Source organism: Tetrahymena thermophila, assembly GCF_000189635.1.
Source record: "Tetrahymena thermophila SB210 genomic scaffold scf_8254617, whole genome shotgun sequence".
NCBI lineage: Eukaryota > Ciliophora > Oligohymenophorea > Hymenostomatida > Tetrahymenidae > Tetrahymena > Tetrahymena thermophila.
This window is the reverse complement of record NW_002476387.1, coordinates 176,759-204,028: the sequence shown is the minus strand read 5'-3', so window position 1 is coordinate 204,028 and position 27,270 is coordinate 176,759. Positions and strand designations below refer to the sequence as shown.

General features: G+C 23.6%; 6 protein-coding genes across 6 annotated transcripts; 3 read left to right on the top strand and 3 right to left on the bottom strand. All coding sequences in view use genetic code 6, as the record gives it.

Annotated features, from left to right (window-relative positions):
* Nucleotides 1–289: 289 nt before the first annotated feature.
* TTHERM_00193690 (alpha/beta superfamily hydrolase) lies at nucleotides 290–3,994 on the bottom strand. Its single transcript, XM_001017122.2, has 11 exons — nucleotides 3,693–3,994; nucleotides 3,174–3,603; nucleotides 3,051–3,118; nucleotides 2,892–2,987; nucleotides 2,763–2,839; nucleotides 2,554–2,701; nucleotides 2,405–2,500; nucleotides 1,186–2,355; nucleotides 1,024–1,122; nucleotides 881–970; nucleotides 290–824 (listed from the first exon to the last, which is right to left on the bottom strand). The coding sequence occupies exons 1-11, from the start codon at nucleotides 3,861–3,863 to the stop codon at nucleotides 399–401; spliced, it is 2,871 nt and encodes a 956-aa protein (XP_001017122.2). The 5' UTR covers nucleotides 3,864–3,994; the 3' UTR covers nucleotides 290–398.
* Nucleotides 3,995–4,981: 987 nt separating this feature from the next.
* TTHERM_00193680 (kinesin motor catalytic domain protein) lies at nucleotides 4,982–8,537 on the top strand (the record flags this gene model as incomplete). Its single annotated transcript, XM_001017121.3, has 8 exons — nucleotides 4,982–5,101; nucleotides 5,197–5,414; nucleotides 5,493–5,799; nucleotides 5,967–6,332; nucleotides 6,385–7,054; nucleotides 7,109–7,583; nucleotides 7,651–8,031; nucleotides 8,096–8,537. The coding sequence occupies 8 exons, from the start codon at nucleotides 4,982–4,984 to the stop codon at nucleotides 8,535–8,537; spliced, it is 2,979 nt and encodes a 992-aa protein (XP_001017121.2).
* Nucleotides 8,538–9,634: 1,097 nt separating this feature from the next.
* On the top strand, nucleotides 9,635–14,781 carry TTHERM_00193670 (endo-1,4-beta-xylanase xylA, putative; the record flags this gene model as incomplete). Its single annotated transcript, XM_001017120.2, has 10 exons — nucleotides 9,635–9,739; nucleotides 9,798–9,931; nucleotides 9,987–10,089; nucleotides 10,144–10,278; nucleotides 10,333–10,468; nucleotides 10,521–10,566; nucleotides 10,616–13,953; nucleotides 14,024–14,400; nucleotides 14,455–14,589; nucleotides 14,635–14,781. 10 exons carry the CDS (start codon nucleotides 9,635–9,637, stop codon nucleotides 14,779–14,781), a joined length of 4,656 nt encoding a protein of 1,551 aa, XP_001017120.2.
* Nucleotides 14,782–15,508: 727 nt separating this feature from the next.
* On the bottom strand, nucleotides 15,509–16,802 carry TTHERM_00193660 (vacuolar ATP synthase subunit E; the record flags this gene model as incomplete). Its single annotated transcript, XM_001017119.3, has 4 exons — nucleotides 15,509–15,641; nucleotides 15,700–15,890; nucleotides 16,320–16,476; nucleotides 16,594–16,802. 4 exons carry the CDS (start codon nucleotides 16,800–16,802, stop codon nucleotides 15,509–15,511), a joined length of 690 nt encoding a protein of 229 aa, XP_001017119.1.
* A 1,186-nt stretch (nucleotides 16,803–17,988) lies between these two features.
* TTHERM_00193650 (endo-1,4-beta-xylanase xylA, putative) lies at nucleotides 17,989–21,723 on the top strand (the record flags this gene model as incomplete). Its single annotated transcript, XM_001017118.2, has 8 exons — nucleotides 17,989–18,264; nucleotides 18,316–18,387; nucleotides 18,550–18,645; nucleotides 18,690–18,746; nucleotides 18,800–19,168; nucleotides 19,230–19,349; nucleotides 19,402–19,527; nucleotides 19,582–21,723. 8 exons carry the CDS (start codon nucleotides 17,989–17,991, stop codon nucleotides 21,721–21,723), a joined length of 3,258 nt encoding a protein of 1,085 aa, XP_001017118.2.
* Nucleotides 21,724–22,461: 738 nt separating this feature from the next.
* Nucleotides 22,462–26,467, bottom strand: TTHERM_00193640 (oxoglutarate dehydrogenase (succinyl-transferring), E1 component; the record flags this gene model as incomplete). Its single annotated transcript, XM_001017117.1, has 11 exons — nucleotides 22,462–22,608; nucleotides 22,669–22,824; nucleotides 22,892–23,065; nucleotides 23,127–23,929; nucleotides 24,013–24,242; nucleotides 24,310–24,663; nucleotides 24,730–24,830; nucleotides 24,887–25,080; nucleotides 25,142–25,487; nucleotides 25,753–25,880; nucleotides 26,122–26,467. The coding sequence occupies 11 exons, from the start codon at nucleotides 26,465–26,467 to the stop codon at nucleotides 22,462–22,464; spliced, it is 2,979 nt and encodes a 992-aa protein (XP_001017117.1).
* Between the last annotated feature and the right edge of the window lie 803 nt (nucleotides 26,468–27,270).

The following is a 27,270-nucleotide window of genomic DNA, read 5'->3' as shown; positions in this document are numbered from 1 at the left end:
AGATTTTTTTATTTCCAAAAATAAATAAATTAAAATTTGTTCATTATTTTTAAATTTATATAATCCAAATTCTCTAATTTTTACTTTATACTATTATTTATGTGTTTTTTTATATACATTAAAAAAAATAATCATTTAAATAAATTGTTTCAGTTTAGAAATAAAAATTCATTTATAAATAATTAAAAAAAATAAAATTCATATTTTGAATATTTTAAAAGTAAGAATAAAATATGCTATTCACTATTACTTTTTAAATAAAATATGGAATAAATAATAATAAATTTGATTTTAGGTGATGGAGTTTTTGATGGTTATAAAAGCACAATAAAGATATAATATTTTTAAATATTACATTTAAATAAATAAATTTACAAAAATTAGATTTCTATTTAATTTCAGTTTTTTAAAAACCCTGCATTTTTTAAATGGAACTCAAATAACTAGACTTCAAAATTAGAGTAGAATCCATTATGACCACATTAAAGTGGTAGTAAGTTACCAATAATTTTGTTTATATCAGAATGTTCTATTAACTATGATGGTTATGATTCTTCTTTTAAGTTTTAATAAATTTTAGATTCTCCTTCATTGTCTTACTTAACTTTTTTAGGAGTGTTTTATCCACTACTTAAAGAGTAGGGATTTGAGCTTGTGCTTGGCTCTTAAGACTTACTACTATCACCATCATTCATAATTTAAATATCTTTATTTTAATTTATAGCTTCTAAGAGTTTATCGTTACTTTATGCAATCTAATTTTATTGTAACTTTTCTTTGAGTATTTTTAATTTTGCAACTATTGTGTTTAAATCAGCTATTATCTTTAATAAAAGTTTTAAATTACCATTTTTCTTATTTAAAATTTGAAATATTTTACATTAGATTAAATTTCTTCATTAATTCCTTGTATTTCTTAATGATTTTTAGAAAGGGTTTCTAATTTTCTTATCATTTCTTTCACTTTCGCCTAGTTGAAAAAATAATTTTTAAACTTAAATAAATATTACGAAGATGTTTTACAATTGCATATTTTTTAGGTAATATCCCAATCATGTTTTTCCTAATGATCTAAGTCAATGGAAGATAAGAACCCCATATATTAAGATTTAGTATAAAAAGCTATATTAATAGATTTAATAAATAATTCATTTATTCAATATTTTAAAATTAAAATTTAATTACTTGGAATATTTAGAATGAATATTTATTTGTGTATAGGTAAAAAACATCAAGCAATGAAAGACCTCCGGCGTCAAATGAATCTAAAATTGTAAATATACTCTTCATTAATTTAGAAAATTCTTTATTCTATTTATGCTCATTTGTAATCAGATTTATGTAACCAGAATTGCTAGCTTCGTCAAAAGGAATAATTTATTTTTTGCAAGATGGTTGTTGGCTTAAAGAAATATCGTTATTATTGTTTTTTGGTGAGGATGGTTGAATTCCTTTATTTTGACTCTCTAAATCTTAGAGCTCACAGATATCTCGTTGTTCCATATTAGATGGATAGCAGTTATACTCTGAATTAGAAATATGTAGAGATTGGTTCTATTTAGAGTTGGAAAGTGAAGATTTATTCTCTTCATCTTTTATATTATCAACAAGCAAACTACCATTCAAAATGTTGCTATAATCAAGAGTACTATTCAGGTCGCTTTGAGATTATTTTTGCATAAATCCTATATTATTTCTTGTTTTATATGGAGTATTTTAATTCTGTGTTTTTGATTTTTGATTTTATTTTGAATTATTGCTATCTTAGCTTGATTGAATGCTCTTTTTATCCAAAACGATTTTGATTGCTTTAGTCACTCTAGAGAATGCTCCATATAAATCTTTTTAATCTTTTTCATTCAACCATATACTAGTAACCTATGAGACAGTAGTGTCATCATTCCAAGTTTTCATACAGTAACCTTTAGTATTTTTAAGGAGACTTTCATTTTACTCTTAGTGGTACAGCTAGTTTTAAAAATTCTTTAAAAACATGCTTTGTGCAATTTGCTTTGACACTCCGTTCTTTAAAGATGACATGTAAATGATTATATTATCTTTTGGATCATAAGCAAGTATTTTGTAGCAGTTTGCTTTATAATAATTGATTGGTGACCAAACATCATAACTTGTCAACAATCTGACAATTTGCTTGAAAAATGAGGGCATTGAGTAATAAGCAATGTCAGATACACAAGAAAAAGTTCTATCTGCACAGAGAAAGTCCAAATTTTTTTTAGCTGCAATATGACATGCCACCATACCTCCAAGACTTTATCCATGAGATCCTAATAATCCTACCTTTTCATGTTCTCTCAAGTAATCAACAATTTTTTCAGCATCACTAAAAGCGGCCTTTATTGAAGATGAAATCAATAAATTAATCTAGAATAAAATTTTTTACAGCTGGAGAAGGTGTTCCCTAAGATTTTCCGTATCCTCTATAATTCCATACAAGTGTATTTATTCCTTTTTTGAAGTAAAAATCTACCCACTCATTCTGAAAAAATAATTTTTATGATAAAATATAAATAATTAATTGGTTAATTTTACAGAATATTTGGAAAATTCGTAAAAGCCTGCATTAGGATTTGAGAATATTATAGTTGGTGTGCCTTCTTAAAGAAAAAGAAAATCTTCAGGCTATTTTTACTGTGTTTCATTATTTTCGTTTGTTTACTTATCACCGTATATGAGTAAACTAAATATTAGTAAATTAAAATAAATGAATTACAAATTGAACATTTTAATTTGAAGTTTACCAATCAAGCTTAGAGTTATCTTTAGTGTTTATGATAATTTCTTTTGTCTTATAAGTAGTTTGTAATTCTGCTTTATACTAACATAAAATTGAATGGTTTGTTTGTTTAATTTTATTTGAATTATCTTACATAATCTAGAGATCCAAAAGAGTCATTTTTAAACCATTTGTTCCACTTCTATTTAAAACTTAATTTGTCACTGAAGATAATTGAATCAAATTTTTCCTGATAATGAATTAGAAATATTGTTAATTATCAGATTAATGAATCAAAATTTAAAAAATTTACAATAGTTTCCATAACTATGGTTTTTAGATCGCTAACCTGTGATTTACTTTAGAAGTGTACAACATACCCTAAAAATAATAAAAGGAAGAAATTATTTTTTGAGTAAAAAAACCAAAAATTTACCCTAATTTTTAATATTTGTTAGATGATCATTATTACTTATCAAATCCCAAAACGTGAAATTTGTACAGTCAGTAGTAATTATAGTCTTTTAGCATTATTCTTGAAGTTTTTTCAAAGCTTCATAAAAATCTGCTTAATAACTACTTATTATTTTCTTTTCTTCTAGTTTTTAATATGATTTTATCATGGTAGTAACGCGATCATATACAGATTATAAGTCATTTCCGCTATAATCCATAAGCAAGAAAATGTTTTAAGACTCTATGCTTTCAATTATACTTAAAACAAGCTAGATTTTTGAATGCATTATTTTAGCTCTATTAATCATGTAATTATATTCAGTTGATCTTTGCATAAGCTTCACAGATCCAGGAAATAGCATTATTCGAATTAAAACTTTCAAAGCATAAAAAAAAAGCAACAGAATCACCTTAATAATTATTAATTAAAAAATTCCATTTTATTTGCATGTTGATTAAATTATAAAGATAGACTAATTAATTTATGAATTAACATTACAAGCATTGATATAACCCCTGGCAACAATAAATTTAGAAGAGAATACACTCCATAAATTAAAGAAAGTATGATAAGACCTACAAAAATTAAGAAACAAATTTTTAGCTTATTCTTTTTATTGTTTAAGCATTTATCCTACTCACTGCTAGCTTTCTTTCTTGGCGAGTTCATTTTATTTTTGTTTTGGAATTGAGTTTGTTTTTTATAAAAGCGTGTATTACAGTGCTTTTAAATTAATCTTAAGTTTTATATTGCGAAATCATATATGTATGTATAGTTTTTTCTATGAAATGTAATAATCTATACTTATTGTTTGCAAATTATAAAAAAAATTAATATTTTTTAATCAACATCTATCTTTTAATAAATAAAGAAATATATAATTTAAGCTGGAAATTAAAAGTTCGTTAAATTTACCATTTTTTAAAAATATAAGCGAAATAAATTAAAACATTATTTATGTTAATTTTAAAAATTTTATTTTTAAATATGTAAATAAGATAATTAAGAAAATTTGTCATTAAAAATTTTATTTTTTGTTAAATTTAAAACAAATTGTTAAATTAACTTGAATACTATTTATTAATTTATTTATGAATTAAAATATCTTATACATCTATATGAGATTCTCTTTCATACAGATTTTTATATTAAATCCTAGTTATTATTAAATAAAATCTTATTTTATTTAAGGTTTAAAATGTATTTTTTAACACATAAATACAATTTAAGTAGTTTATGGTTATATTATGAAAATATTTTCATAACTCTTTTTAAAATTTCAATATGAATATTCTTTAGTTCGTAATAATTTACTTTTGAAACAATTATTATCATCAATTAATTAATTAAGTAATTAATTTTAACCAAGCTTAAATATTTAAAAATTAAAACGTAATTTTGAACGAGAAATTCAAAACAATTTCTGGTATACTTTTGTGAGTTAATTTAAAAAAAATGAACAACTTTTTAAATTAATATTTACAAATTAAATTTTCATAAAATTAAATGACCTAACATAAAACTTTCACAAAAAGGCTAGTATTTAGGTTTTTACAATTTTTCAGTGAAGAAAGATTAAAATTACATAGCAAAATGATAAATTGGATAGTAAATTTTAATGGTGTTTATGTTTGCATTAGAATTTTGCTTGTATTAGAATTAATAATAAATAACAGAGTTGATAATTGTATTGACTCATAATATAAAATATTGAATTTTAATATATATTGCTTTTTTACAAAAGATATATTTATTCATAAATTAAAAAAATCAAATCTTAAATTTGTATGTAAACGGAAACAAAACTGCTACCATTTATAGATTTCCATCCTATAAATTGTAGCGATTCTAATGAAAAAATTAAGGTTGTCGTCAGATTTAGAACAAATGACTCCAAGGATATTGATGTAAAATCTACACACATTAATTGAAATTAATTTTTTAAATGAGCACTAATATAGGATAACAAATTTATGAAATTAAAACTATTTATCTATAATAGAGCATTTAAATTAAAGAAGATGGTAAATCAGTCACAATTAAAAGAAACGAAAACTTAAGAAAAAGCTAAACACTCACCCATAGAGGCTCGATAAGGGGAGTATCTATAGATCCTAATATTTAATAAAAAACTAAATTTTTTACATATGATGCAGTTACTGACAAAGAAGATCAAAAATTTTTTTATGAAAGTTATGCCAAAGATAATGTAATAGCATTGTAAGCTAAATTTATTGATTTTTATATAAAAACAAACAGATTTATTATCAAACTAACTTCTAATAACTAAAATTTAAGTTTAAAAGGATATAATAGCACAATTCTTGCTTATGGATCAACAGGAAGTGGAAAAACATTCACAATTGTTGGTGATGAGTCGATAGAATCTAAGATATTAAAAAGCAACTTTCAAGATAGCTTTGAATAAAAAGAAAAGTATGGGATTTTACCTAGAAGTATATAAACAATTTATGATGAACTAGAAAAAGCGCATGAGAAAGGAATAAAGTATTAATTAAGATGCAGTTACTTAGAAGTTTATAATGAAGAACTAACTGATATGCTGAGTAGGAGTGGATAAAACCAAGCAAGTAAAAAGCCAATAGTAAAATATTTATGATTAAAATTAAGTAGAGATTAGATTGAAAGTAAAAATCAGTCAATATATATCAGTGATTCTCTAAAAAATAAAATAAATTTGCTTTTAAAATATTTATTTATTTTAGAATAAAAAATTTAAATAGGAGATAAATTCTATTTTATTTTCAAAAGATTTAAGAATGTCCTAAAAAGGGGATAGTCATTTAGAATATGGTTGAAGAGCCTGTTAATTCTTACAAAGAGATTATGAAATGCCTTTAAAAAGGCTTAGCCAATAGAAAAGTTTGTATAACTCAAGATAACAGTAGATCAAGCAGATCTCATACTATTTTTATGTTGAATCTAGAATAAATTTAGTTAGATTAGACCTAAATTTTATCTCGTCTTTGCATAGTAGATCTTGCTGGAAGTGAAAAACTTTAATCAAATCATAAGAATAGGCTATAAGAAACTAAAAATATAAATACAAGTCTACTTACTTTAGCTAAATGTATAACTCATCTTTCTAAAGCGCAAGATAAGAACGAGAAAAAGCATGTAAACACCCAAATAATATTATATTTTAAAAATCTCTTTAATAAATAAAAAGGTTCCTTTTAGAGAATCTAAGCTCACGCGTATTTTAAAAGAAAGTTTAGGAGGTAACTCTAAAACTACTTTGATATGTGCTGCTAGATTTTCAGATAGATTTCAAGAGGAAACAATTTAAACCTTAAGATTTGCAAGAGAAGCAAAAAAAATATAAAATGAACTTGCTGTTAAAATAGTTTACACTGAAGAGTAGCTTCTTGAACAAATATAAAAATTAAAATAGGAAAATGAAATGCTGATCAACCAGATATTTAATTTAAAAAAATAATATAGCCAAGATTAAGCAAATAATCTAGATTTAATTAGCTAAAATTTAACAGCTACTTCTGCAAATACAATAGAATAAATAAATAAAAATAACAAAGATACTCTAAAAAATGGGTAGTCAAATAATTTAAAATCTAGAAATGATATCGGATAATAAAGCAAATAAACATCAATGGGTATTGATCAAAGTATATTAGCTAAGCAATATTAAGAGCTTATGAGCTACAAAATGAGATATGATTCACTTAAGAACTCCTCAGAAGAATAAATAATGAAGCTGAACAAAGAAATTCAGTTTCTTAATTAATAACTGGCAAAACCAAGTGATCAAATGATTTAAGAAATAGAACAAACAATCTAAAAACTCTCTTCTAAATATTATCAATAAGAATAAGAAATTTGTAATATATATTTTATTTAATTTAATTCTTAATTAAAAATACGAATTTACAAAGAATAGGAAAAAAAAATAATGAGAGATGTATAGAAAGTACTTGCAGAGACTTAGACCTCTCCAATGATGAAAAACTAAAATGACTTTTAGATTTCTACAGAAGATGAAGAAGCTGCTAGAAATAGTGAAGATAGTACTGGCTGTCGTTATATTGAATGTATTAACAACAAGCTTAAAATTAAAAAGTTTGAAAATTTATTTGTGGAGTTTGAAAAGCAGTACTCAAAACTTTACTTAGAAAATTAATAAAGCAGAAATATTCTATAAGAGATAAGTTAAAGGCTGAAAGGAATTAATGTAAATGACTTTAATATACTTAACGAAAGCCAATATTAGATGTCAAGAGATCATGACAGCTTAGTAGATATTGACGATAAATCATATAATGATGACTAGCTATTTACGAAGTCTTATGATGAATAATAAGAGGAGTTGTTTTTAAATAATCTCAACAAAGAAATAAATGAATTTGAAAAGTAACACATTTATTATAAATAAATTGATTCATTTGATTTACTTTCTTCTTTTTTAAAATAAATATAGATAAGATAGGTAAATATAAGAAAGCATATAGCAATTTAGTGCTAAACTTAACAAATTTAAGGTTATGAACTAAAGGTGTGCTGTTGAAAAAAATGTTAACGACTTTGACAGCTTTTATAAAATCTAAACCTAGTCAGACACAATTATTCCTCTTAATTTAATAGAAGAATTAGGAATTTAAAGTAAACATGATGAGGAAATTAGGAGTCCAATTTCTTCAATTTTACCATTCGAGAACAGAGGATCTAGCAGAAGAGATAAAATGAAAATGTATAAAAATGGTTTAAATTCAAGTTATTATGGCGAAAAAACTCCATAGAGCATTTTCAAGCCTTACAACAGCTACTTCAATTAATAAGAGATAACTCCTTCGAATAGATTGTAATTAATTAATAAATTAACTAATAATTTGTTTTATACATATTAATTTAAATTTTTCATACAGGAATTAAAGTTATATGAGCAATTCTTCAAAGTTCTCAGAGGTTTTAGATCAAAATCTAGCTGATATCGATTTAAGTAGAATAGAAAATTCTAATTACGATGATTATGAAGATGATAATATAAGTGAGAATTTATATGGAAATCATAAATATTAAAACGGAAATTAAAAACCTCCTCACTAAAAGTAATTGTTCTAAGAAGAAAACATTGATATTTTGAATATGAGTGATATAACTCAGACAAAAAGACCTCTTTAAAAGTAAAAAAGTATGAATTTATCACATAACAATTTAAGCTTTTACAACGAAAGTAGTGAATCTCCCTAAGTAAGCAAGCTTAATTCTAGTGATATATTTGGGATTAATAGAAAACATTCTATCCATATTGGAAGACAAAGTCTTAAATTAAAAAACCGAGTTGCAATTAGTTCAAAAAATTAATGATAAATTAAATTTTTTATAGTTGATTGAAAATAGATGAAATTATATTTTAAATTATCAACTATAAAAATGAATACTTAATTAATATTTATAAGAATTAGAAAGGATAATACTTTATTCAATTATTCAGTCAATCAGTATTGAGTGAGTATAACTGAAAAATACTTTTGAATTATTAATAAAAGATAAATGAAATCAATTGAATTATTTGATAAAGACAAATTAATAACTGGTAGAGAGTGAGTAAATTAACTGTACTTATTTATAATAAAATATAATATAAATATAATTAAAATTTATAAATTTAAAAAGTGTAAATAAATAAATATTTGTAGTTAACTGATTCGTATTTTCATTAAATATCTATTTTACTCAATCAAGATAATCATCTACTTTTTTTCTAATAAAATTCCTATTAAAAATTGGATAAATATATTAATAATTTATCATTTACTATTTTATATAAATAGTATTTTTTCTCTTGATTGATAGAAATTATATGAACAGATAATTATTTCTTTTATCTTTAATTCCTCTTAATCGTTTCTTGAGGGTTCTCCACTTATTTTATTTTGATAAAATATGAATGAAATAATAATTTACTTTTTCTATTCTCTTTGATTAAATAAATAGTATTTTTAACAAAAGATGTTTTTTTTACTTCAAACATCATAAAGAAGATGAGTTTTTTTACTAAAAAATAAGGATTAAAAGCAAAAAATTTTAGAAAATAATTAACTTGATAAATATTTTCACTGCTTAATTAAATAAAAATTTCTTTGGTTCAAAAGAAATTCTATTTGTTTTTATATTAAAATAAATCAGTTGAAATAATTTTAACATTTTTTGTTTACTGAAATAAATTAAATACAATTAAACAAATAAAATAATGAATGATATTTTATTTGATTAGAATAATTAACTATAAAAGATATATTCAAATTGTAAATTTGTGATTTTAAAAAATAAATATTTTTTGATTGATAATCAAGTTTGAAAAGTTTATTTTTTAATTTAAAAGGATTAAAAATTTCTTATTATTTAAAAAGGAAGCCTAAAAGGCTGTGTTATTGCTTTTATAAAATAAAATAGGGAGAAAGATGAACAAAAAAAATTCTTCTTAATTAGCTTCACCATAGCAAAAGAAAAAAATTATGACTTTGTAAAATGATTTTGATTACAAAAACTCAAGAGATATCTAAATTGTAAATTATAAATTCAAATGTTAATCTAATAATGCTAAACCTTTATTTTACAACAAAGGCTAATAATAATAATAATCAAACTCCAGGAGAATTATATAAAAAGGTCGTTCAGCAAAAGCTTAATCAATATTTTGATAGAATTGATCAATCAGAAAAGGCATATTCTAACAATAAGAACTATAATAAAAATGAGTAGTTAATTTAAATATGAAAAGAGTATTATTTTTAAGATTAATATTTTTTTAAGGCAACCTGTAATGAAAAATATAAGCTACTTGCAAGCTAGGGAAGATCATAAAAAATTAAAAAAAGATAGCAACCACAAGAATGAAAAATATTATGCTCAAAATGTAAATTACGCTAACTTTTAAGTTAAGAAATACATATTTTTAAATTATCAAAAGCAATATTCATAGAAGAAAAGCGCTAAGCAAAGTCAGTAATACAATGTTTACGATATAAAAAACTATGAATATGGAGAATATAGTCCCTAAAGTGATAAATAAAATTGGCTATAAAATTAGAAGCAATCTAATATTGTAATAAATAAATAAATCATTTATTTTTTGATTTTAACTTAGTTTAAAAAAAAGAATTAAACGAATAGAGAAAATTATGAGTACAAAGATTAAATGAATGAGAGTGAATACTAAGAAAAATATTTGGATTATCCAGAAAATGTTTATTTATAATAGCAATATCAAAATAAGCCATAAAATTAATACAAAAGTAAATTGAATTTTAATTAAATATATCTTAAATATTTAAATAAATTATTTAGAGTAGGTTTCTAATGTCGAATAGAGCTCTTAGAGGAATTATTAGAAGTAAGAAGAATTAAGAAATTATTTTGATTAATGTCTTATTTTAAAAAAGAGCAGATGCTTACGAGAATGAAAGAGGATAGTTTAGGAATAAATAAGGTTCAAGATAGCAACTGCTTTATCACGATGACTCTTAAGACTATCAAAATAAAGTTAATGCTTTCCATAAAGAAAACTTACATTAGCACTCTTAAAAAAAATTAAAATTAATTGAATAAACTTAAGATTAAGCAATAGATGGCATCTATGAAAAATATTATAAAAAGAAAGATAATTACTTAGATGCAAGTCCTTATTCATAGAGATATAATCCTAAAGTCTCAGATCGATAATACTATGACAATGATAAATCTTAAAATAGTTAAAATAAATAAGACAATAGTGAGTGTGAACTTTCATATGAAGATATTCTTTATTAAGGTAACTAGAGTTTTGAAGAAGGAAGACACAGCTAAAGAAGTTCTAATAAAAATATGGATTTTGGCAATAATTCATAGCAGGCGAATCAATTTTGGAATATGAGAAAGCACATGCATAGCAGAGATAACAGCAACATTAAGAAAAGCAATAATTAAGATAATTCATATTTATAGAACTCATATAATGACACAAAGGGTAAGGGATTTCTTTCAAAGAGTAATTATATAGACTACGATGATAGCACTGAATAACAAAATTAAGATAGGAGCAGAAGTCAAAGCTAGCACGACTATTAGCATCCTTAAACTCAAAGAGATTAGAAATAAAACAATTTAGAATACAATTATTATGAAAGAAGTAACTCTATTGACCCTAATTCTTATTCTTATTAAGATAAATCAATCAGGCAAAGATTGCAATTTGAAGGTACAGAAAAATCGCTGTAAAGAGAAATAAAAAAAAATAATTACTTTTAAGAAGGTTCTTAAAGTAGAGATAACAGCTAAATATTTGAATAAAGTTAGTAAATAAAAAAATAGCCTAACAAGCAAAGTTAATAAATAATGCATGAATACAATTTGACTGATTAGTCTAATTAAAGTATAGGTTTTTAGAAATAAATTTAATTTGAATAAACCAGCTAAAGGAACAATAAAGAAAAGCTACTGAATGATTCATAACATCCTTCAAGTAATTTATAATAGTAGTTTCAATAAAATTAGTAGTAGCTCTTTATAAATTAATTAATTCAAAACGCCCATTCAGCACACTAAAGCTTAGAACTTGATTTATAGAAAATTTCTGAAGAAAACACTCTCAGAAAAATGAGACAACAAAATAGAAGCTAAAACAATATTAATTAGTTCTAATAAAATAATTTGTAGCAAATTTAGCAAATTCAATAGAATAGCAAATTATAATAGCAGCCTGTTTAATCTGATGTTAACAATATTATTTCTTAGTAAAATTTATTAATATAAAATCTGATTTCCCAACTATTATAAGTTTAAGCTTAGTAAATGGTTAACACAATAAGCAAGAACAATGCAAATTAATAATCTTTACTAGGTGTAAATAACTTTGGTTTATCTTAGAGTGATTATTTGAAAAATTAAACAGGATAAGGATCATAATCCAACATGTAATAAATTAACTACTTGCTTTAGCAGTAAATGCAATAATAAAAATCCTAAAATGTTTTAGATTCTAATTTATTATAGTTAATTAACCCTATAAACTAATAATTGCTTTTAAATTTACTTCAAGCTTAGGAGCAATTTAATCAAACTAATTAAAGTCTCAAATTGAATTAATAATTAAATACATAGTTATTATCTGAAGATATTCTCTAAGGAACTTTACCAAGATCTATGAGCAATACTTAAATTTTAAATCTTTAAGATAATAATTTAATTTAAAGCCCTGCCAAATTAGTTGAAGACAAATTAAAAGATATCTCAGAGAAGTAAGATACTATGTCGAGAAGACTAGACCAAATATTAGATTATTCTAAAAAAAAACTTAACTCCTCATTAAGCTAGAAATAAATATAAAGTACATACGGTCTCCCTAACTAAAACTAAGCAGCAGAAACAAACTAAAATGCTTATAATGAACAATTTATTAATAACAATAAACAATAATAGCATAATGAATAAAAAAATTTGCCTAGAAGTAAAAGCTAATTAAATGTGTATGATAACTCAAGTTAAGAAATTAAAGATCATCATAATAAATAAAGTTTCTAAAAATTTTCTAAAATAATGGATGATATTATCTATAAGCAAGAAGTTACAATAAAAAACCTTTAGAGAGAAAGAAAACTTAGCAAAATTGCTAAAGAGCAATACGAAAATTCTTAGAATTCAATTTAATAAACTTCTACTGATGAAATAGTTAGTAAGGAGCTCTCTGAAATACAACACTATATCAAAAATTTTTAAAATTCATGCAATTAAATTGATTCCAATAAATAAAAAACCAAATCAACCAAGGACTTAATGTAAAATGTTAAACACGTGAATGATGTACTTGAAAAAGAGTAAAAAGGAAAAAATTAAATAGCTTACTCAAATCATGCATAGTAAGAGTCAAATAATGTTATTACTTAAGGTATTTCTAAACCTAATACATAAAGAAAAAGATGGGGAGATGATTCTACATACAATTCTAGTAAGTAACAACATTTAAATTTAAATGAAGTGGAAACTCCTCAAGGAATGATTAATTTCAGAAACGAAGAATAGGAAGAAATAGAAGATATTAAGCATAGATTTAAATAAGATTTTAAAAAATACTTAGAAAAATCCAATTAAAAAAATATCCCTCCTTCCAAAAAGGAGTATTCTCCATCAAATAAATAAAAATTATTTCAAAAAGAAGGAGATTCTGATTTCGCAGAGTAAGTAAGACCTATTTATAGCAATGGCAGCTAAACTTAATAGAATATTAGAAGCCCTAAAAGATGGGATATACCTCAAAATAAATAATCAGAATAGAATAAATATTAAAAAAATGAACAAAATGAATTTTAAGAATCTTATTAGATGTCTAAACAACCTTAAGAGAAGAAATCTCCTTAACAATGGACAATAAACTGGGATAATGAAAATTAAGAAGACCCTAAAAATTCTTAAAAACAAACACAAAGCAATTTAAAAAGGAATTATTCTCGAAAGGAAATATAAGCAAGCACTTCTCCTTTTGCTAATAATAGCAATTTGTAACCTAAGCAAACACTAAACAATATATTTGAATAGAAAAATGAAACTTAAAATTAAAAGGGAAGAAGTTTATCATCTCATTAGAAAGATGATAGAGAACATATTAAAAAATAGTTTTAACAATATAAACCACCCACATTTTCTCATTAGGAAAGTTTTAAACCTTCAGAAGAAAACCATGATGAATTTGAAGATACCAATTATTAAAATAATAATTAAGCTAATGCCTACAATATTGTTTTTGATGGTAATTTTTACTTATTTTTATTAATATTTTATCGAAAATAAAAAATAAATTAATCTATTTTAAACTATAGGAGATAATATTGATGATGTTTCCAAATCAAAGTAATCCTTGGCAGACATTTTTAAAAGTAGAAAGTAAGAGTTATTAGATAAATTAGAAGATCAGAGAAAGAAAAAAGTTAGAGACCACTCTTAGCAACCTTCAAAAACAAAAGAAGAATTAGCTCAAATAAGGAAAGAACTGCTATAATAGACTCGTAGAAGAGACTTATCTGCAAATAATAATAACAATAATACGAGGTAAAATTAAGGAAGTATGAGTAGAGGAAGATAAAATTCTCATAATTTAGATATGAGTTTTGAGCTTAAAAATGATTAAAAAAATAAGAGCATCAAAGATCCTCCACCTGAGCTATTAAATAGGTTGATTTATGGCTTGAAAGCAAAAGTAAGAAAAAAATTTTTTACTTTTGATTTAATAATATTTTATATGAATAAATAGGTTGATAAGAAAGATTATAAAAAATTAACAATGAAAAATTATGAGCTTTTGCCTGAAATAAAAAAAAAGAAGGAAGAAGAAAAGAAAAGATAAGAAATGGCAGAGAGAATTAAACATAAAAAGGAATACGAACAAGTAAAATAAATATTTTTTATTGAAAGTATTAATTTTTTTTAACAGAAATTAAGATAGAGAATGAAGAACAGTAATTTGAATAGGAGTTAAATGTAATAGTCTCAAATTCAATCATATAACTAACTATAGTATAATTAAAGTTACCAACAACAATAAGATTAATAGCTTTATTAGTACTAAAACTATATATGAAATCAAAAATTTATTTAAGTTTAATTTATTTCTTCACTCAAACAAATAATAAAATAGTATTTTAAAGCTTTCCATCCAAAGTATATAAATAAATAAATAAAATTAATTATTTCTACTCTCTTAAAAGCTAAAAAAAATATCTTTAATTATAAAATTAGTATCTTATTATTTTAATAGTTTTCATTTTAATCAAAAAATAAGTAAATCAACAAAAATAAAGTTAAAAAGAGATATTTTTATTTATAAAAAAATTACTGAAAATTTAAATGCTAATCAATTTAAGATAATTCCTCAATTATAAATATATATTTTATTCAAATATCTTTTTTAAAGTTAAATAAAGTAAATTTTAGATCGTAATAAATTTCCAATTTATTATCAAAAACATAATGAAAGACTTTGAATAGTTTAAAATATTATTTGATTTAATAAATAAGATAGAAAAGAAATAATTTTAGATAGTCTGAATGAATATATTTAATAAATTCTCAATTTTGAATGTACTTAATTAAAAAATAAAACAAATATAAAATAATAATAGATATATTAATAATATTCATTGATAAAGTCTTAATGTGTATTAAATTAACAATTTATTTATTGTGCAAATAAATACACTTCCAATTATTTATTATATGCTGTTAAAAAATCCTTATTGAATAATCGCTTTGCCTACTCAGATTGCTACTTTTATTTGGATTTTTGTTTTTTATAAACTCACCTCATTTCATTTCATAGAAGGGAAAAGAATTCTTCTGATGTCAGGAAGGAATTCTTAGAAAGCAAGATCAACTCTTGCATTTAAAGTGTTGTTTACCTAAATTCTACCACCATCGCAAGTGAGAACAATACCTCCAATACTAAATAAATAATAGTAATAATATTGATAAAGTAAATGCTTTGGATGAATTTGTTTACACTTTAGGATTTTCTTCTTCAAGAGAGTGGTATTCATTTATAATAATAGTACAGTTAAAGTCTCTATTACATTCTCTCTTAGCAATTGCCTTGAATTCATTTTCACATTCTGTCTTTACTTCACGAGCAAGCTACAAATCTTTCTTCATTACTTTTAACTCAACCTTAGGTTCCATCAACTTGATCAAGGCCTAATAATACAATAAAAATTTATATAATTCTACTTTTTTATCACTATAAAAATCGATCTTAAATATTTGATTCACTTGCATTTGTTGAATCCTTTTATGCACTAACTATGACGATTTTTATTGCTAATAACTTAATTAAAAGCAGTAATTAATATATCTTGTGTTTAGCAAAGTTTGATATTTATTTCGATATATAATATTTGCCATAGAATCATTTTATTTTTTATTCAATTATGCTAAATTTTTAACCTAAATTTCAATGCTAACATTTTAATATTTTTTGAACAACCTTATTGGTCTTTGTTAATGCTAATCTAAATTATAGGATTACTATTTTATCTGCTGCTATATTTATCATTTGATTATTTTATTTCAAATGCAATTATATTTTTTAGTTAAAACATGAAGGATATTAGCTGAATGGATTACCTAGATTATAAGTTGCTTGAAGACATTTTTATATTTATTAGGGTCTGAAACGGATTAAACGATTTTATTAGAAATTTCACCCTTTAGCTTTTCAATAAAGTCAAAACGAGCTTTCATTTTTTCTAATCTCTATTCATTGATTTTGGCAGAACGTTGACTATTTTAAGATATTTGAAAATAATTTTAGATTTTTTTAGTAATAAATGTGCTTAATTGTTAAATTTACTGCTTAAAAATATAATTATTTTCAATTCTTTTTCAATAAAATTATTACATTCTTCTGTCAACTATGAGCTTTTCTAATCTCTTTTTATATTCTTCAATGATTTTATCCTTTTCAGTATTGACAATATTATTTTTTTGAATCTTAAATTATTCTTCAGCATTCTTTTTAATTTGTTCAGCCTTCTCTTCTGCTTCAGATTTGATGGCTTCAACGATCTTCTAAACGTTTTCTTGAGGTTTATTAATAAAATCTGCCATTTTAATTAAAATTAATTTTCTTTCTTTTTATTTGTATTTTATTTTAATTAATTTCCTTTTTCTTTTATATCATAAATTATTTATGCGTATCATCATAATATTCTCAGGAAAGGGCATAAACAAAATAAACCAAAAAATTTATTGCACTTTCTTTCATTGATTCTTTCTCCCTATAATTTTATTTGCTTTTAATAATCTTTAATGAAATCTTATTGATCAAAATACAATCCAAAATAAAAAAAAAGGATATCTAAACAAACAATGCGGTATTATAATTGATTTTAGATAAATTAATTTCTTATAATTCTTCTATCATAACATATATCTTATCAAACAAGAATCATATAATAAATTTTAAAACAAAAATAATTTAACTAATAGGTGAATCTCCTTAAATAAATAATAAATTAATTAATTACTTCATAAAATTTCATTTAAACATCTACAACATACTACATTTATTTATCAAATATTCAAATTAATATTTTAACTCAAATAACATTTATTATTGATTATTTCAAAGTTTTATTAATAAATTATTTTAAATAAAAAAACTCAATTCAGTTTGATTCCATTTTTCAATTTAAAAAAAAAATTTTGCCTTTATAATATTTAATTTAAATTGTTAAATAAATTATATTATTTACTTATTTTTTAAGATATGGTTTTACCTAATTTTTATAAATTTTATATTCATCAAATTCAATAAAAATATTTATTAGTGATGGGTTTCATTTGATATATAGTTAGTTATAGTGTTTTCATTTATTTTAAATAATATGGTTAATAATCAGATCATTGGCAATAATAAATTACACGAGTTATTCTGTTTCTCTATTTTGAATATTTAATAACAATAGAGGAATGGTCAATAATAACAGAGTATGTAAATTCTGGAAGTAATAGTTAATGGTAAAGCTAAAGTATTAAAAAATTCAGTTGTTTTTATATTAAGAGATTTGAGTATTCAGTATTTTCAACTGTTTAAAAGTATAAATTTTATATTAATCAATAATTTTTACATCAAATTTTATTAAGTAAATATTTACTATTCTAGCTAAGCTGCTATCGCTTTTTTCATGCAAACACCACAAAAAGTAGAAAACTAAGATATTGTTAGCATAAAAAACTTTAATCCAGACCCAAATAAATTTTAAAAGATTAACAGGTTGACCATTTTCCATTAATGATTTTCATAAAATTATTTGCTCGAAAATTTTAACAACAATCTATGTTAATTTCTTTATTTTATTATAAAAATATTTTCAGCCCTCGCTCTTTGAAAGCGATTGATAATCTTGGATATAAGTAGTAGGAATTCTTGATAAAGTAGATAAATGAATTTGAAGAAGAAGCCATTAATTTTAAGGCTTAATAGCATTTAGATCCTGATATTTACATTAAAGAGAGATATTAATAATATGAAATGAAAAGACAAGAAAAAATTAGATTAGTTTCACAAGTAGAGTTAAATTTTTATTAAATATTATAATTATTTTGCTAAAAAATATAGGAAAGGAATAAGATCATTAAATAGGAGGAAAAAGAAAACGAGTATAGGTCAAGATATTCTCAAACCTTCCATGTAAAACACATTATAGTATTTTTATATTTATTTATTAATTTTAAGGCTGTATTATTTATAAGAAATTAGTGCTTGTTATATAACCACAAATAAAGTTAATTATTAATTTTATGTTATTTTTTAATTAAAAATGTTATTAATTCAATATATTTTAATTTCTAGATTAATAGTGGATCTAAAACACATAATATTTCATTGACTTAAGAATCATTTTTAGAAAGAGGCTCAAAAGAACTTTGGCACATTAAAAGCAAAAATGTAAAAATATTTCGTTTTATGTATTGCTAAAATCTTCTTTTTAGTAAAAGGATATTGAGTTTTTGTATGATAAATAAATGCTTTGGGAAGAATTAGAATAAGTAAATTTTGTGCTTTTCCATATAAATTTAAAATTGAATTTATGTATTAATAGAAAAACCTGCTAGCAGAGTAAAGGCTTCAAGAAATCTAACTTAATTAGTAAATTAAACAGAATCAAAAATAAGTAATTGAATAGGAGAGATAAAAATCTATTCATTAAAAAAAAGATACAGACTAATAAATAAGATTAGCTGTAGCTAAATAAATAATTGCATAGTAAGAAAAAGATGATGCTAGAGTTAAATCACTTTCTAGTGAAAAATTAAAATAAATAAATGAAATAAAATAGACAAATGAAATTAAAAGATAACAAACTTATGTTAATAAACTTGAAAACCAGTACAATAATCAAAGGTGTAAAACTGAAAATTACAACAGAAAATCTAAGCAGGAGTTTAAGTAGGTGATGGAAAAGAGAAAAGTAAATAAATCACATTATTAAAGTTAAATAAATATTAAAAACCAAAAAAAAATTTATAAAGTAAATAGAATTTGAAAGATAACAAAAGATCATGTAAGCAGAAGAGGAAAGATAAAAAATAGAAGAAAAAATTTAATAGTTAAAAGCTGAAAAACAAATATACCTAATGATGTTAGATGAAGTAGATTATAATTAAAGATATTTATTTACATAACTAATTTTATATCTAAAAGTAAATAGGTGAAAAGGATAAAACATCGTCAAAAAGAAAAAAGCAAATTGACAATTAAAGATATAATTATCTTTAAGAAAGAAGAGCTAATTCCGAGCTTAGATAAGCCTCTATTTACTAATCTATTGTAAATCTATTATTATGTTATTACTTTTAAATTTGATTTTTTTTTTTTTTCCAGAATACTAGACATGAGTTGATGAAAAAGAAAAGGCAGTCTGAGCTTGCTTCAAAAAGTAGAGAAGCTGATAAGAGGTTAGAAAAAATAGAAATGGAAGAGGAAGAAAGAGTAAGGTAAATGCAAGAAGAGCTAGAAAAACGATAGGAGTCTGCTTAGCAAAAGACTTAGTAATTACAACATTTAAAGTAGCAAAAAAGAAAACAAGAGCATCAGAATATGCTTTTGAAAGAGTAATATGCAGAATAAGTTAGACAATAAAAAATTTAATAAGATCTTATGAAATTGCAAATAAAATCCTAGATAAAGCAAGAGAGTGCTAGGGAGAATATTGATAGAATCTAAACTCTCAAAACAAAGAAACTATAAAATATAAGATAAAAAATAAGTATGGATGATGAAAAGTATAATTAACTTTTGCTTGAAAAAGAAGAACTTTAAAGAATCAAGGAAAATATTTAGAGATCTCTAGATAAATAAAAATAATCAGCTAATTATTAATATAAAAAAGCTTTACGAGCATTCAGACGTAAAGATACTCTAGGTTTAGAAAAAAGTCTTTAAGAAAATTCAGTTTGTAACATAACATCGTATGAAGGATTTGATGAAGACTCGAATTTTTATGATAATTAAACAACAAAAAATGCTAATTTTTCATAGGAATCATCTGGATTCAGTAAAGCTAAATAAAATCGCAGTATATATAATTCTAATGACACTCAGAGCATCTAAAATAACTAACTACCTATTTCGACAACTAATAAAAAAAATAAAACAATAGGTTTTTGCTAAACATAGTATAATAGTCCTAAAAGTAACTAAATCTAAAAAAGCTAGAATAAATAAGTTTATGATTTTTATAACGAAGATAGCTGCAAAACATAAAATAAGACAATTTAAGTAAACAGTTGTTAAAATTAAAATCAATCACCATCTCAGACTTTAGATAGTAAATAAGAACAATCTAAAAATAAAAATTAATTATTCATTAATCGCTAAAGCTAAAATCAATCACCAATACCTGATAAATATAGATTAAATCCTCTTTCTAACGAGTCTTTAACAGTCTAGACAAGATTTAATAAAATTTATAAAAGTAATCAAAATAGTCCAAGAAAAAACGATGAACAAATAGATTTAATAAACAAATAAGCACCTTACTTTTAAAGAAAGAATAAGAGACTGTAGAATTAAAAATAAGGAAGTCCTGATTCATTTTAATAAAATATTTTTTCTAACACACCTAAAGTGTCTGTGCTCCAGCAAAAAAGAGCAGAAGGTGATATCTCAACCCATTCTAAAATTATAAAACTAGATAAATTGAAGTAATTTGAAGGGTATCTAAACCAAAGCAATTAAAATTTTTAGCCTTTAAAAAACACAGAAGAAAAAAATCACAAATCAATTAAAACAGAAACTACGATAGAAGTTAGTGAAAATGACTATAGTTAAGCTTAAATCTAAGGAAGAAACACAGGAAGTAATACAAAAAGAGCTAGTAATAGATATAAAGAAAACGATGATAAGTAAAGTAAAAGAAGTGGAGAGAGGTGTAATTAAGAAAAATATGAAAGTATTGTTATTTCAAACTACACAATTAATAAATAATAAAATTTTTAGGATAATTCTAATAAAATTGATAAATCAAAATCATCTATTGATACTGACAAACAATTCAATCAAACTTAATATAAATAAAATACACAGGTGGATTAACAAAATAGAAATTTGCTTAATCCAGAAAGAGTTGATGATGAACCTACTGTTAAGTAATCTATTTAGTATGATATTTATAATGGTAATGGCAAATAAAAAATTGATCCGAAGAAAAATAAAAACTTAAAAGATGAAAAGACTGACATGCAATTCTAAGAAACACAATTCAGTTAAAATTTTGGAAACATTAAATCTAATTCAAACTATTCAAGAAGAGAAAGTTAATAATATAATATAAAACAATCCCAGAATTCTTTAAATCTAATGCAGGAAAATAATATCCCTTAATATGTAATTTTGGCAGATTAAAATTCTCCAGATAAATAAGAGCCATCACAAAAAGTATAAAGCAATGTGAATGAAAGATAGTAGAATTCTGAACCAAAAAAAGATAAAATTTAAAATAATGAAAGTTAAAATAAACATTGATTTCTTTAATTTAAATTAAATTACAAAAAACAAACAAACACAAAAATTTTAAAGAAACATTTTTGAATACAATTAATTTATGGTAAACAAATTTATATTTATTAAAAGGGTATTTTGATTATAATTCATTTATTTTTTCAGACCATTTCTTCAATTTAATTAAAATTTTTTAACTTTAAAAAATTTTTTTTATATAATAATTAATTGAAAACTTAATTTATGAGGATTGGCAGTACTTAACAAACAATAAAAAATACTTTGTTATTTAATGTTGATTTATATTTTAATTGATATTTGGTTTTTAATAAGATTAAAAATCATTTATAGTTTGAAAAAAATTTTTAGTGGCCTAATAAACTTTCATAAATTAAAGATTTTTGCTTAGATAAAAATTAAACGATTTATTTTTTAAAACTATACTTATATATATTATATACTATATTAAACTAGTTTGTATACATACGTAGGGATTTAAGTGTGTATTTATGAAATGATAAAGAGAATTAAATTAGTTAGAAAAACTTAGATAGATTCGTAAAGATATGAACTACTATCATATGTACTAACATATTTGTTAATATTTTTATATATTTTATAAACTTTCTAATATATATTAGTATATTTTATCAGAAATCTTTTCAAAGAGTTTATTTAGATTTAAATTAAGTATTTTGTACTCTATCCACTTTTAAATATTTTTTTAGATAAAGCTATTTGTCATGTTTATTTTGTTTTTATTCAGTTGAATATTTTCTTCAAGATAGATTCTAATTCAAGCTTATGAACCTTGGTTGAGCCGGTAGCAGTAGAAGCTTATCTCTTTCTGCCAATATAATTAAGTTTGTTGTGCTTAATAGATCCTTCGGATTTCAATTCATCTAAAATCTATTTTATTTAAAGATATTTTAATATTTTAAATTTATGATTTTTTAATTAATTTCTTACTATTTCAAGTCTGGGTTCAATGTAGGTCCAGGCACCGCTGTTTTCATGTTCTTCTTAGCACCAAATAAATTCAGCGTTTTTATAGTTTTGAATAGCACTTCTAATATCTTCGTAAGGGAAGGGAGCAATCTATTCAATTCTTACTATAGCAATATCCTAATTTCAAAATACATTAATTTTAATAAATCTTTTAAATAAGTTTTAAATTTAATTAATTAATTACATTCTTCTTGTGTTCTTATCTGTATTCAACAAGATCCCAATAAACTTAACCAGAACAAATAACAACCTTTTTAACTTAGGAGCTTTCAACGATCTTTTCAGTTTCGGGGACAACGTTCTTAAATAGATTAGGGTTATCAGTGAATTCGGTGAATTCCTTGATATTTGAGCAAGCCTTTATTGATTAAATTAAAATTTTTTAATTAATAAATTCATTTTAGATGAGTTTTTTTTACAGGTTTAAATCTAAGGAGTTTCTTAGAAGTGAAAGCAATCAATGGCTTTCTGAAATCTCTGTGCATTTATCTACGAAGGGCGTGGAAATAATTTGCAGAGAAAGAACAGCAAATAACTGACCAGTTAATCTTTCTTCCTTGACCTCTTTGTCTAGTTTTAGGTTAAGAAATGGCAGATTAAATATCATCATCACACATTTAAAGGAATCTTTCCATTCTTCCTGAAGAGTGTTCAGGACCTTGGCCATCCATACCATGAGGTAAAAGAACTACAAGACCAGTTTATACGTTCCACTTAGCTTCACCAGATGCAAGGTAGTTATCGATGATAATTTAAGCACCGTTAGCAAAGTCACCAAATTGACCTTCCCAAATAGTGAGACAGTTAGGATTTGTGATAGAATAACCATATTCAAAACCTAAAACACCGTATTCAGATAAATGGGAGTTAACAACGGTGAAACGTTGGTCGTTTCTTTGATTTTCAGGCAAGCATTATAAAATAGGTTTGATTTTCTTTACACTAACTTAATCATTTAAGACAGCGTGTCTTTGAGAGAAAGTACCTCTTTCAACATCTTGACCACTAATACGGATATTAAAACCTTCAGTTAAAAGAGTAGCAAAAGCTAAAGCTTCAGCAGTGGCCATATCAATATGTTCACCAGTTTCAACAGATTATTAACGAGCTTAGAAAATTTTCTTTAATTAAGGATGAATATTAAAATCAGTTGGAATTTCACAAATCTTCTTTCCAATATCCTTTAACATATTTAAATCAAAAGCAGTTCCCTTCATGCCACCTAATTTTATATGCAAATAAAAATGAATATCTCGAATGCTTTTCACTTTTGTAAATATAAATTTATTTATTAAAGTTTCTTACCAGTTTGCATGACATCAACTACTTCCCAAGGCTTAGCTTTCCAATCAGCAACGTTGAAGCTTTCTTCTTTAGAAGTCATGTAAGATCTGGTTAAAGCTTATGTATAGTGCTTTTCTAATTCCTCAATTTCAGCTTGTGTAATAACTCCTTCATCTAATAATCTCTTAGAGTACTTTTAGTAAACAGGAGTCATCTTTTCGATTTTGGAATACATCATAGGTTAAGTGAATCTTATTAATAAATTTGAAAATTAATTTAGCTAAAAACGCTTATTTATAATATAAAATGAAAAATTACCTGGGTTCATCCAATTCATTGTGACCAAAAAGTCTGTAACCAATAATATCAACCATAACATCCTTATGGAAAGTGTTTCTATAGTCAACAGCAAGTCTAAAAACTGCATCAACCAAATCAGGTTCGTCAGCATTAACGTGGAAAATAGGAGATTCGACTGACTTCATAACATCAGTTGAATATAAACCAGTTCTATATTCAGCAGGAGTGGTAGTGAAACCAATTTAGTTGTTGACAATAATATGAACAATACCTCTTGGAGAGTATCCAACTAATTCTTACATTTACAATGATTCGTAAACGACACCTTAACCAGAAAATGAGGAATCACCATGAACCAAAACACCTAAAGTTCTACAATTATTTAACAATATTATAAATATTAAATAAATCAAAATATTAAATTAATCAATTTTTTACTTTAAACCAGTAGAATCACCCTTGAAATCTTGAACGGCTCTAACGCAACCCATAGTTACGGGGTTAACAGTTTCTAAGTGAGAAGGATTAGGAAGAATGCTCTATTTTTATTATTAAATTCTTTAATACTTGCTTCAAATAAAATATTTTAAATTACCATTTTGATTTTCTTTCCACTAGGATTGACCTTTTCAGTTGTGCAACCAAGATGATACTTGACATCACCAGAATTACCCCATTCAGCATCATCTAAACTCTTATCTCTAATTTCCTGGAATTCAGCAAAAATTTATTCAGGATTTTTATTGAAAACGCATGCTAATGTATTGAGACGACCTCTATGTGGCATACCTATTAATTTATTTTAAATTTGAATTATATTTAACTGCTTCATTTTAGCTATAGTTATTACCTAAAATGAGAGATTAAACTCCATTTTCACAAGCATGGTCAACAAGAGCTCCTAAACCAGAAATGAAAGAATCACAACCTTCAATACCGAAACGCTTAGAAGTAGAGAATCTGTTTTTCAAGAAGAGATTGAATTATTCATTTCTTAAAAGTCTTTCAAGAGTTTTTTTACGATCTACATTATTTTAAGGTTTAAGACCAATATCTTCAATTCTCTTTTATAACCAAAGCTTTTCATCTACATTTTCGATGTGATAGTATTCGAAACCTATCTTTCCAGTGTAGATTTTTTTGCAAATTTCAATAATTTCGCCAATGCTCCATGTGTCTTTTCCTTCTAAGAAATGCTATTTTATATTTATAGTTACAGTTAATTCATTACAAATTTGCATAAAACTTTCATAGTTAAATTAATTTATTCAGTATTTATTTAATATTTCTAGAATTTTTGATATTGCCTCAAATAAATAAATAAATAAATTTTGAAAATCCATAGGAAATATACTTATTGATTGATTTATTTATTTATTCATTTATTCTTTCATTATATTATCCTATCAATTCAATAATGCCATTTTAAATTAAATTTAGAGTTATTTATGAATTTCTTACAGCTATTTCTTTAATCCAAGGACCCTAAGAAACGGAGAATGTTGCCTTCTTTTGAGCTTCAGTCAAATTTGTACCAAGGTAGTCATATTTTAAAATTTTTTTACCAAATTCCTTAAAGTTTTAGAGCTCTACATTTAATAGGTTAAAAAGAAATTGAAATTTGTTAAATAGAATTTAAAGATATTTAGCATATTTATTTAAGTTTTATCACTAGATGATAAAGATAAAGAATGAATTTCGTTTATTAATCAAATAAGATTAAAACAAATAAATGAATTTGACAGAAATCAACGTATTAAGCTGATTTTATCTTGATGTTAATAGATAATTATAAAAACAAGCTTTTGTTTAAAAATCTTGGCTATTTACCCAAAGGATCAATATCAGCAAGTGAGTGACCAATAACCTAATAGTTTCTAATGAGGTTGTATGCTTAGAAAGCAACTGTAGAAGCGTTTTCTATAGCAAAAGGAGAAACTTATGAAGAAGAAAGAGTAGGTTCAATAATTTATTGAGAGGTTTAACTAAAATAATCTCTCCACATTTCATGAACACTGTTTGGATCCTTTGACCACTAATCGAACATCTGTTCTACATATAAATTGCTTGGATTTTCCTTTTGCACTAAGAGATTCTTAGTGGTTCTGAAATTAAAAAAGCTCTTATTCTTGAAGAGCATCTTAGAAACAGCTTTGCTAGTCTTTTATGCCAACATTTTTATTGCTTATTTTTTTTATATTATTTATAAAAGTGAAAATTTTTTTGTTTATTTTGATTTCTCTCCTTTAAATCTTAATATAATTTATTTATTTATTGCTAGAAAATTATGACAAAGGATTCACATGCAAGTCTTTAAATGAAGAATTACAAAGGATTAGCTTGAAATAATGCGTAAACTGACATAATCTATTTGTTTTATTTCATAGGTATAAAATTTACATTAAGCACATCAAATTTATTTACAAAATTTTCATTCAATAATTCTTAATAATTTAGATAGAAGCTCTTATTAATTTCATTTAATTATGAAAGATCTTTGTATTGGCTGTGACAGACGGTCATTTTATTTGTTTATTTATTTTTTGCTTATATTTCATTTAAATTAGTATAAATCAAATAGATAAGACAGACAAGATCAATAAATAAATAGATAGATAGATACTCTAATAAATAAAAATTCTATGCAATGCCAATTTATATTTTCTTATTACTTTTTTATAAATTTTAATTTACTTTTATTATTTTCTTGATTTTGTTAATTGTAATTTTAATGAATGATAAAAAAAAATCCTCACTTCTTAGTTAAACTTTCACATTACTGCTTTAATTCTCATTAAAAATGGAGTTGAAGGGATTCAGTTTTTTTCAATTTTTGCAAAATTTTAAGCTTAATTAAAAGGTAACGTCAAGTTCAGCCATTTTTTATGAAATAGAATAGCAATTTTTAGATAAAATTTCTTGGAAACATTTTCTTTAATACAAGAAATTGAATATGTTACGGATTATATTTAATATTTG